The 10993-nt window shown below is 46.8% G+C and overlaps 1 protein-coding gene across 1 annotated transcript; it reads left to right on the plus strand.

Moving 5' to 3' along the window:
* The first annotated feature begins 1854 nt into the window (after nucleotides 1-1854).
* LOC124680373 (cysteine-rich receptor-like protein kinase 44) lies at nucleotides 1855-5338 on the plus strand. The gene is made up of 8 exons (XM_047215445.1): nucleotides 1855-2395; nucleotides 2487-2893; nucleotides 3043-3171; nucleotides 3674-3795; nucleotides 3882-4092; nucleotides 4317-4554; nucleotides 4636-4783; nucleotides 4876-5338. The coding sequence occupies exons 1-8, from the start codon at nucleotides 1974-1976 to the stop codon at nucleotides 5194-5196; spliced, it is 1998 nt and encodes a 665-aa protein (XP_047071401.1). The 5' UTR covers nucleotides 1855-1973; the 3' UTR covers nucleotides 5197-5338.
* The last annotated feature ends 5655 nt before the right edge of the window (nucleotides 5339-10993 follow it).

Below are 10993 nucleotides of genomic sequence, written 5' to 3' on the forward strand. Positions count from 1 at the left end.
AATTAATGGTCTTTATTTAATTTATAAAGTTTTCCTAATTATTGAATTTTATTGGTATTTAGGATAAAAGAAAAGGCTTAAATAATAAGGGTTAAACAATTCATTTTATATCTTTATTGGATAGATTTTATTTTTATGAGAATTTTGATATCTTATTTAAATTTTTCTGAGTTGATATGAATTTTATATTGATGTGCCTCTCGGTGTTCTGAGAATGACGGTGGTATCGCCGCTTCTAAAAGGTCACCGGAGATGGCTCCGGCCAGCACCTCTGTGGCCGCGCAACCCCGGCCACCTAGCTACTGCTAGCTACACGGGAGTAGAAACCAGGATAACGAGCTCCAGGGATGCGCAAGCTCACCTGGATGCTAATGGAGGGCTCAGAGGGCTTGATTGAAGACGGAGGCGACGCAAGTGTCTACAACTCTGGCGATAACCGTCGGAAGGGAATCGGTCGATTCGGGCGATTGAAGCTTCCCCTTCCCGATTCCTTGATACAGGATGATCTACTCGACGTGGTGGAGCTCCTCGTCCACTCCATGGACTCCGGGTGGTCCTAAACGGTGGCTTCGTGCTCGACTCCAGCGACAGAACGCGGTGGTTTGCGGGAGATTGAGGGGGTTAGAGAGGGATTGGGGTGGCACATAGGGTTTCTAGGTCCACCGTCGTCCCGATGGCACCCTTTATAGCTCCCGGCGAAGTCGATTTCGACGGCGAGCATCGGAGACGTGTGGCCAGGATACGAAGGTGGTTTGAGTTAGGGTTTCGGTGCCCGGATCTTGATGGTCCGACTAGCCGCGGACTTCACGATCATGCGTTAGGGTTCTGGGACGGTGCTTGCATCCGACTCGTCCTTATTGGCGTTGAGTACGTGGAGCTTGCCGTCGCGGTGGCGGCCTCGCACCAGTGGAGAAGACGAACACGACGACTTCGTCCTCGTGATATTTCTGAATCGCGAAGTGGCGCGGGCTGGTTCTGGCGGTGGGCTAGGGCTTTGGTGGGCTGGTTCGTGGGTTTCTGTGATGGGCTGCTGCGGCTGGTTTACCCGGTTAGCCTAATTTGAGATTTTCAAAATTTCAAATGAAAATACGAAAGCAGGAAGATTTTAGTTTTTGTTACAAAATAAGGATTTTTTGTTTTTTTATTTTTCAAAAAATTAAAATTAATAATTTCATCCTGCATAAAGATTGCTATTACTTTTACCCAATTTTTAGATTTTCAAATTTTTAGGTTTTAGGTTTGGCAACAAAATTAAATATTTTAAAATTAAAAATAATACAAATTAAAAATTTAATGTTTATTTATTTATTCTAGGATATTATTACATCATTACTTTTATTTATTAATATGATTATTTGAAATTCAAACAATTAAGAAATGTGACATCGACCAACATGTTAATAGGATTGATATGATACTAGTATGAAATACATGCGTGATGCACTTGGATGCGGGACGGGATAGAACTCGGAAGTTAAGCGTGCTAGTGGTAGAGTAGTGAGAGGATGGGTTACCGAGCAGGAAATTTGACCATGAGTTAGTAATTTGACTAGATATAATTGTAGTTAGAGAATTAAACTATGCAAGTAATTTAAATAATATAAATTTTGAAAAAATATAAAAAAAGAGTGAAAAAAATTAGAAAAAATAAAATATATTTTTTTCACCTGGAGGCATTTTTGCCCGACGCACGCAGCCCACGTGAATGGACCTTTAGTCCCGGCTCGTAAGCAACCGAGACTAAAGGGGTGAGCTTTAGTTTCGTGTATTTAATGCCGGTTGAGAATCCGGGACTAAAGCCCGTTATGAATCGGGATTAAAATCCATTTTTCTACTAGTGAGGCGGCGGTCGATTTGGTGATGAAAGAGACATGGGTAACTTTGTTCTTCCTTTTTCGTGATTTTTGGCACTCGCAGCCATTTTGGCGTGCCGAAGAAAAAAATCCCAGTCCCGGACCCTCGCCGGCACCACGATGCTCGCCGGCAACGGCATCATCTTCGCCATGGCCACTGTCCTTCTCCTACTGCCGTCAGCCCGTCCGCAAGTCATCAGCTCCTGCGACGCCAGCACAACCTTCGCGCCCAACAGCCCTTTTCAGGCGAACCTGAACTTCCTCGTCGCAGCGCTCCCCGCCAACGCCTCCTCCTCGCCCGCCGGCTTCGCTAACCTTTCCGCTGGCACGGCGAGTCGTGCCTACGGGATGGCGCTCTGCCGCGGGGACGCCAACGCCTCGTCCTGCGCCGCCTGCCTGACGGTAGCGTTTCGTGCCGCCGCCGTGAACTGCAGCAACAACACGGGCGTCGTCATGTACGAGGACGACTGCGTCCTCCGCTTCGCCAACAACCAATTCTTGGACTTCCTCGACGCCGACCAGTGGCAGCCTGGCGAACTTAGGTACCAGCAGAAATTTCTTCATGGATTTAATACTTCAGTTCTGCTGATTTCTTATTATATGAAATAATCTTTTTCAAATTCCCGTTCCAAGTACCAAGATTATACCGGCTAATACAAGCGTTCCGTCAGTCCCGGCTGCCTGGTTCAGCGCTGCGGCCACATCAATCCTCACCGCTGCACTGGCTGCTTCGAGCAACTCGACCGCCGCTAACGCCAAGAAGTACTTCGCGACGGGCGAGGTTGACTTCGATCCCAGGATCTACGCGCTCGCGCAGTGTGTGCCGGTCTTGACGCCGGCGCAGTGCAGCAGTTGTCTCGGAATACTCCTTGGGGAGATACAATTCGAGTTGAGCAGTAAACCCTTATGGGTTACATCACGTGTGGAGTGGTGCGACCTGCGGTATAGCGTGCAGCCATTCTACGAAGGCGAGACCATGCTGCACCTCCAGGCGCCACCTTCGCCGTCATCTGTTACTGGTCCACAGACCGGAGCCGCAGGTAGCACACAGAACTCACAATTCTCGGTTGTGTCTGAAGAATGCAGTTTTGATTGTCCATAGTTATATTGTAATTATCGCCAAATTATCCGCAGCTAAGCTACCCGCATTTCTAATTGAATAGTTCATCTTTGGTCTATGCAATTGCAGGTAAAAAAAGAAGTAGTGCAGCAGCGATCTCTGCGGGAATCGTTTGTCCCCTTCTATTGATATTGATCCTATCGGTTTTTCTGTTCACTCGCTTCAGGACAAGGATTAAGTCTACGGAGTACGACAACCGTGAGTGGCATCAACAATGTTTACCTACTCAACATTGCAATTTACCTACTCAACATCTGCAACTTACTGCCCTCAAAAAAAACATCTGCAATTTACCATGTATTAGACTTTGTGAGCAGGTGCTTAGTGTGCTGTGCTAGCTCTTTTTTTTGCCCTCTCAGACAACTTCTCAATTTTTTGATCTGCCAAACCGCACAATCTTTGTACTTGAAATCTTGCAGATCACTTGAATATAACAACTAGAGTATGGGAAAATATTTCGGATTTTAAGAATTTAATTTGAATTTTAAATAATTTGAAATTTGAAATTGCACAAAAAAAGTTCTAAACTATTTTCCCCCATTCTATTTTGTTATTTTTTAGGACTTGCAAAATATCAAATCAAAATGTTGTATAATTTGAGTGATATGAAAAATAAAAAGTCAACAAAAGTGGAGGTGCGCAGAGCGCACGTGCTCTCTTCCACTTTTCCGCTGACGCTGTTCTTGTCATTTGACACCAGCATTCAAGAAAATTTCGAGAGCGCAGTGTGTGATCTTTGATTTGCTTTCGCTGGAAGAGGCAACTGAAAACTTTTCAGAGAGGAATAAGCTTGGAGAAGGTGGTTTTGGTGCTGTGTACAAGGTAAGACAATAAGCTATAGTAATAAGCAATTGAAAAGGATGACTCTGTACCACAATGCATCTCTGAAAAAATGCACTATGTTGCAGGGGATACTAGCAGATGGGCAGGAAATAGCAGTGAAGAAACTTTTGGGAACAGCTGGGCATGGTTTGCATCAGCTGCATAATGAGGTGCTGCTGCTGGCAGAACTTCAGCACAAGAACCTAGTCCGATTACAGGGTTTTTACTCCCATCGGCAGGATACACTTCTTGTGTACGAATACATAGAGAATGGGAGCCTTGACAACTATCTATCCGGTATTTTTTCCTCTCCAGTCGCGAACTTCCCAAATGGATAGACCCTTAACACATTGAAACTTTGTGTAACACAAACATAAAACTGTAAGTGAACTGCGTACCGACTTAAGCATTATCATAGTGGAGAAACGTGAGTTGGTCCAATAACCAGGTTAAATGACTACCAGTGCATTTTCCTCTTTTATTTGTCTTTCCGAACTAGGTTGAATTTTTTGTTGAACCAGATAACAGAGAGGGACACACACTAACTTGGGAGCAACGGTATAACATCATTCTTGGTATTGCCAAGGGGATATTGTATCTTCACGAGGACTCGAGTATGAGGATTATCCACCGGGATCTTAAACCTAACAACATTCTTCTTGGAGAGGGCATGGAGCCAAAAATTGCTGACTTTGGGTTGGCGAGGCTGCTAGGAGAAGGTCACACACATACGAAGACATCTGGGGCTGCTGGAACACTGTAAGCACACTTCCATAACCAAATCAAACCTCCATGAATTGCAGAGTATGAAATATTTTAACTGCTCACCATCCTTTGCAGAGGTTATATGGCTCCAGAGTACGTGAATCATGGACGTGTGTCACCCAAGATTGATATTTTCAGCTACGGTGTACTGGTCCTGCAAATCATTACTAGAAGAAGGGAGTGCTGGTCTGATGATAGCAACACTGTCAATCTTCTTACTGAGGTGCGTACTAATGTTACTTCAGTATCATCTCATGTAATTAATGCCTTTCCGCTCAGATTTCCACTAACAGGCTGACAATAACAAAAGTACAGGTGTGGAATCACTGGAAAAAGGGAACAATCTCACAAATGATGGACCAAACACTAGACGAACATTGTCGAAACCAACAGCTACGATGTGTACATGTCGCGCTCATGTGTGTCCAAGCGGGCTCTGGCGACAGGCCTGAGATATCCACAATCATTTACATGTTAACGAGGGACAACATAGAGCTTCAGCCAATGGAGGAACCTGCATTCTTCTTCGGGAGCTTCAGCCACCGGAGGAACCTGCATTCATCTAACTCTAATTTTGTGTTAGAAGATATCATTTCTGTGAATGAAGTTACAGTTACAGAGCCTTATCCTAGGTAAATCAAATGTAATGGTGTGGTGTGAGAGTACCGAAGGCATGAGTCATTTCGGTAGTCATTGAGAACGGTGCTGAGTTCATGCAATGTAGCATGACTTAACCAAGCCCGAGTAATTTCAGCAGCATTGGTCATTTCTGCAGTAATTCCACTGTTTGATGAAAAGCCTATGCTGACATTGGATTGGAATTTTTTTCTGATTAATTGATCTTATTTGAGTTATTTCTTACTGTTTCTTCATACATTTGAATAATAAAAAAATTCCAAATGTCCTAAAGTGCTAAAATTAGAATATGATGTACTAATTTTTACTTGAGAAAATTTCAAATAGAAGGAAGGTCGTAGTGTTTTTTGCCCAACAGTAGAAGTTAAAATAAAACACTTCTGTTTCAGTACATCCGCTCTACAAACCACAACATAAAAAAAGATATCCCAAAAAAACCACAACACAGAAACGGAATTGGTTTTTTTCGCGAAAACGCAAAAAGCTTTGCGTTTCGATTCATTGATAAAGAAAGGAATTTACATTACAAGCCTAAGACAAGGCCGAGACACCCACACACACACACACCCAACACTCAAAACGAGACTACGACAAAGTGCCGAAATCCGTCAAGTGCTTCTCTAAGATGCTATAGAGAGAGCTCCTCCGCTAAACAGGACCCATGCCGGTGAAAGTCGCCGTGCTTGTGCATCGACGAAATTACCAAGAACCTGCCATCCGCAGCCGAGAAGCGTACCACTCGGATCCCGCGAGCCCACCACGGCTCAGCTGGGGGCATTGCTGCTCCGGCCTCAGCCCAGATCCGGGGACGCCGTCGGCGCAGCGGCTAGCTCCCAGCAACCTCACCCGACGTGCAAGCGTGCAGTCTTCAGCAGCCCGCCATCAAGCACAGAGGCCAGCCCACCAATGCACATCTAGAGGATTGCTTGCGTTGTCCGAGGAAGATCCTCGTCGCGCAAGCCACCGCGATACCGCTCAAGAGGCTAGCGCGTCACCTGCATCGCAAGGCGCCTCCCATGTGGCCAGCACAGAGATCCACGAGGAAGGACTACGACCTGAACTCAAAGCTCCAAAGACGACGCCTCCATGGAGGGCACGACGTCAAAGACGCCGGATTTGGCATGCCAAATCTAAGGTTTTCACCCGGAACCTGAGACCCTAGGCGAGGGAGATGCCGGAACTCCTCGATGACGCCACAGAGGAAACGGCACCCTCAGGCGTCGCCGTCACCGGCCCCGAAAGGCAGGGCTTTCGCCCGGAGAATTGTACCTCACCACCGCAAGCACTGTCCGCTCTTCGCCCAGAGCTCATGCGCTGACCTAACCAAGGGAGGACTCGCTAGCAGGTCTGCGCGCATCCACCTCAGAGAGGCATCGCCGGCCACCCAGCACCGCCAACCGCACCGCCAGCGCCGCATGGGCACCCCGAGCCACCATGCCAAGATGGCGTTAGGCTAAGCTCAACCCGGCCAGAGCAGCAGCACCCTGCGCTCGGAGCCAAGGAGGACGGGCGAGGAGCAGGTGGGTGACCGCACCCGGGCGCAGGTGCCCAGAACGGCCGGGGCCTGCCTTCCTCGGATCGGGCCCGAAGGGCCCAGATCTGGGACGGCCGACCCGCGCCGCCATGGCGCCAACTCCGGCCGCCCAGCACCGTCGCCGTCAACCCAGCGCCATCGCCGTCATCTTCAGCGCCGTCGCCGCCTTTCCCAGCGCCGTCGCCGTCGCTGGGCAGCCATGGAGCTCCTGCCGCCGCTGTCGGGTTTACCCGCGCCCCTACAGACATGCGGTTGGTGGAGATGCCCGCCGCCGGCGGCGGCGGAGGAGGGGGCGGAGGGGGTCTGGGGCGGAGGAGGGACTAGGGTTTTCGCCCTGACTCGCCCGCGGGGACGAGCCAGGGGGAGTGTTACTTTTTTCTTCTGGGATATTATCAGTGGCTAAGACAGGTGAATTGGTTTGGATATCAGCATTCCCGTCTAATTAACATATGATTAGGGGCTAATTAATGACAAACTGCCAGTTTACCTATTTTAGGTTGTATGTACCGAAGTGGGCCTCTTCATAATAAAATGAGGAAATTGAATCCCATCAAACAATTGTCACGTTCTAAAAAGACCGTCAAACCGGTCGGCATTTCGAGAATGCCATTTTCGTCTATTAACCGCCAATTGACCGTTATGAATCTTGTGGAAAGATTATTATGACATTACTTCATTTTTTTAGATTTTGGATAAACAACAACATCATCTTCCTGAAAAGAAATTTAGAGAGTTTAGCTGAAAATAAAATAGTATGAAAAACACTCGTTGCCATATATTCAAGAAACACGCATGTTCAGATATTCAGATAACTAACATACATACACTGGTGTCGATGGTATCTGCTAATTTGTGTCAATTAGATAATCTACCATATAAAATCACGAAAGAACGAGTAATAAAACTAGATGCATAAATTGAAAAGGCTTCTTCAAATTTACACCGATGACATTTACTTGGAAATGTTGCTCACTGTTTGAAAGGATTGTATGCCGCACCTAGAGGGGGGGTGTGAATAGGTGCTAACCAATTTTTAGTTTTTTTTCAATTTAGGCTTGACACAAAGGTAAATTCTCTAGATATGCAACTATGTGAATTTCCCTATATGACAAGGTCAACGACTAAGCAAGATATGGCTACGCAATATATAGAGGAGATAAAGGATAGAGGTAACCGAGAGTGGAGCACACAGAGACACGGAGTTGATTCCCGTAGTTCCCTTCCTTTGCAAGAATGTACGTCTACGTTCGGAGGAGTGTGGTCGCTACGAAAGCCAGACCAACAGTCACGAAGACTTCACTCAGGTCTCCTGTGAGCAACGCCACGAAGGCCTAGCCCACTTCCACTAAGGGATTTCCTCGAGGCGGAAACGGGGCCTTTACAAGGTTCTTGGGGCACACATCCACAACCAAATTGGAGGCTCCCAAATCTGTAACAACACAACAATCAACAACAATACATCAACAACAAACAACTAGGGATCCAAATAGGAACACTAGCAAAGGGTCCCTCAAGCATAAGAGGGGGAAATGAAAATCGCTTCGGTGAGGATGTAGATCGGTGTCTTCTCCTTCGAATCTCCAAAGATCAAGAGCTTTGGTTGGGTGAGGGAGGAGATCTTGCAAATCTTGTGTTCTTCGAGTGGCTCTAATGGTGGTGAGGCTTGGCAGATTTTTGGTCAATGATTGAGCAAGGAGCAAGGTAGAAGAAGGGGGGTATAAACACCCCCCTCCAAAATCCAGCCGTTGGAGACTTTCGGGGGCCGGATAATCCGGCCTAAGTTGGGGCCGGATAATCCGCCCCCCCCACCAAAAATCTGGCCCTGGGGAAAATCCGGCCAAATGTCCGGCCTATGTCCAGGGAAGTACTGAGCCGCGTTGCCTCTGGTCCGTAGACGATTTTTGGGGGGCCGGATATTTTAGAAATATCCGGCCCGGATTATCCGGTCTTGGGGCAAATCCGGGCAAATGTCCGGCCAATAATCCGGCCCTTGTACTGAGCCACATTGCCTCTGGTCCTTAGACGATTTTTGGGGGGCGGATATTTTGGAAATATCAGGCCCGGATTATCCGGTCTTGGGGCAAATCCGGCCAAATGTCGGGCCAATAATCCGGCCCTTGTACAGAGCCACATTGCCTCGAGTCCTTAGCCAGAAATTGGGGGCCGGATATTTTGCAAATATCCGGCCCGGATTATTCGGCCTGGTGAAACTTTTTCTGCATTCTTTTGACTCGATTTTCCACACACGTCACTCATATACATGTATCTATATAATTCCTGCACCACTTCATCAAACATTAGTGTATCACATGCATTGACATCAAACACACAAAACACATTGTGAGAGATGTTCTCTCAATCTACCCCTTTTTGGTGTTTGATGACAATACACGGATTTGCAAGGAACGCACAATAGAAAGCAAACATGTTGGAAAAACATAGAGGCACTCCCCCTACATGTGTGCATACAAGTAATTTGCATTTGAATACAAATACACAATCATATAGGTGTGAGGTGCCTCAACACAAGAGATATCCAACATGAGCTTGAAACAAGAGACATAGACATATATGGAGTTGAGACAAGGTGATAGAGATCATACCCATATGGAGATATATAATACCGGATATATAATATCACACACCATATAAACCTTGGTCTCAACATATAGAAATCTGAAATCCTGAATACGATGTCTCACAACCACATAGCACATAGTTTTGAACGGATAAACCACAAAGCCAATTAGTTCAAATAGACAACATAAAGAAGGACACAAGCAATAAAAGAATGATAAACGCATATGCTTGTGCCCTTAACCTCCATGCAAATCCCGTAATAGAACCTAATAGAACACTTCTCCCCCTTTGACATCGAGACGCCAAAAAGGGAAAAGCGCGATGCTACTCGTCCCAAGGAGATCACTCGGAGCCCTCGTCATCATCGGTCTGGTACGCCGATTCCTCTTCCTCTTCCTCTTCATCTTCATATTCATCTTCAGTGTCAGGGGCAGGAGGAGAGCTGCGAGTGTAGTTGGCCCTCTGAATGCAATCCTCAATATCATTCCACGGAACCTGTGACGAGTGCCACCCACTGTAACCTGGGTGAACAGGAGGCTGAGGCGGAGGACCTTGCTCACCACTGAGCTTGTGAAGAATAACCGCCTGAGTATGCTGAATCTCAGAACGCTCTCGGCTGGCCGCATAGTTCTCCTTATGAATCTCAATATTCATGCACAGAATGTGACGCTGAAACCAACTAAGCTTCTTCCCTTACTTCTTCATGGCAGGAATATCAGCATGACGAGCAGGGGCAAAGCCACTAGAGCGGGCATCTCTCATAAAGGAGTGAGAAGCAGGAGCAGCACGGGGAACTGGCTTCTTCTTGTAAGCCTTCTTGACAGAGTGCTTCTCCTTTGGGAACCGACTCAAGTCTTCACTCATAGTAGCAGAGTTGTTGATGAGGAGCTGGATATATGGTGCATAGGGCATGGTAGTCCGGGAGACCATGGCATCATGAATCTCATTAAAGATGAAGTCCATAATATCAAGGGTGAAGTCTAACTTCTCATTACCATCACGAGCACACTTATAGCTGAGGTGCATAAGATCCACAAGGGCTCCACGGAGTGCGTCATTGTTCCCATCACTTGGAGCAATGGTGGCTCGAAAGAATCGGAGCAGCTGACCGTAGATAGAGAGGAGCCCCTTGTTAGAACCAACAACTCCAGATGAGTCATAGAGATCATAGAGCACATTCTTGTCTGTCTTCTGGGGGCCATGAAGGCGATGAGTCCCTCCCATGGGAACACCAAGAATTGAAGCAAAGCGGCGCAAGGTAGCATGACAATGGGTGGAGCCAGTCATCCACTCCATAGTGCACTCATCATCTTTCTTGAGAGCAAGGGTGGCAAAGAATTGCTTGATCAACACGGGGCTGTAGTCACACTGTATCTTCATCAGATCTTGCAAGCCCATCCTACCAGTCACCCAGATGGCATCCGCAAAATAATCATTGACAGCCAGTTTCTCCACATTGATAGCTTGCATGGGTCTCACTTTCCTCATGGGTTTATAAATGTCCTTGAATATGAACTCCTGTTCCAAGCACCAGAAGCGCTTGTCCTCTATCTCATCATCCCTCTGAACATCTTCGTACCAGTTCTTCTGTCGGATAGCGGCATAAGAGACACTGTCCATTGTCTTGTAGTTCTCTCTAGTTTCCTTGTTCTTCCTCCTACTAGCGGTGGACTTGCGAGGAGC

This window comes from Lolium rigidum, unplaced genomic scaffold (genome assembly GCF_022539505.1).
Source record: "Lolium rigidum isolate FL_2022 unplaced genomic scaffold, APGP_CSIRO_Lrig_0.1 contig_14241_1, whole genome shotgun sequence".
Classification (NCBI taxonomy): domain Eukaryota; kingdom Viridiplantae; phylum Streptophyta; class Magnoliopsida; order Poales; family Poaceae; genus Lolium; species Lolium rigidum.

Excerpts from the sequence above, each read along its gene's own strand:
- LOC124680373 (XM_047215445.1), top strand. The coding sequence starts at position 1,974 with ATGCTCGCCGGCAACGGCATCATCTTCGCCATGGCCACTGTCCTTCTC. Across the intron at positions 2,396-2,486 it reads TGGCAGCCTGGCGAACTTAG|TACCAAGATTATACCGGCTA; the intron begins GTACCAGCAGAA and ends TCCCGTTCCAAG. Across the intron at positions 3,796-3,881 it reads GTTTTGGTGCTGTGTACAAG|GGGATACTAGCAGATGGGCA; the intron begins GTAAGACAATAA and ends ACTATGTTGCAG.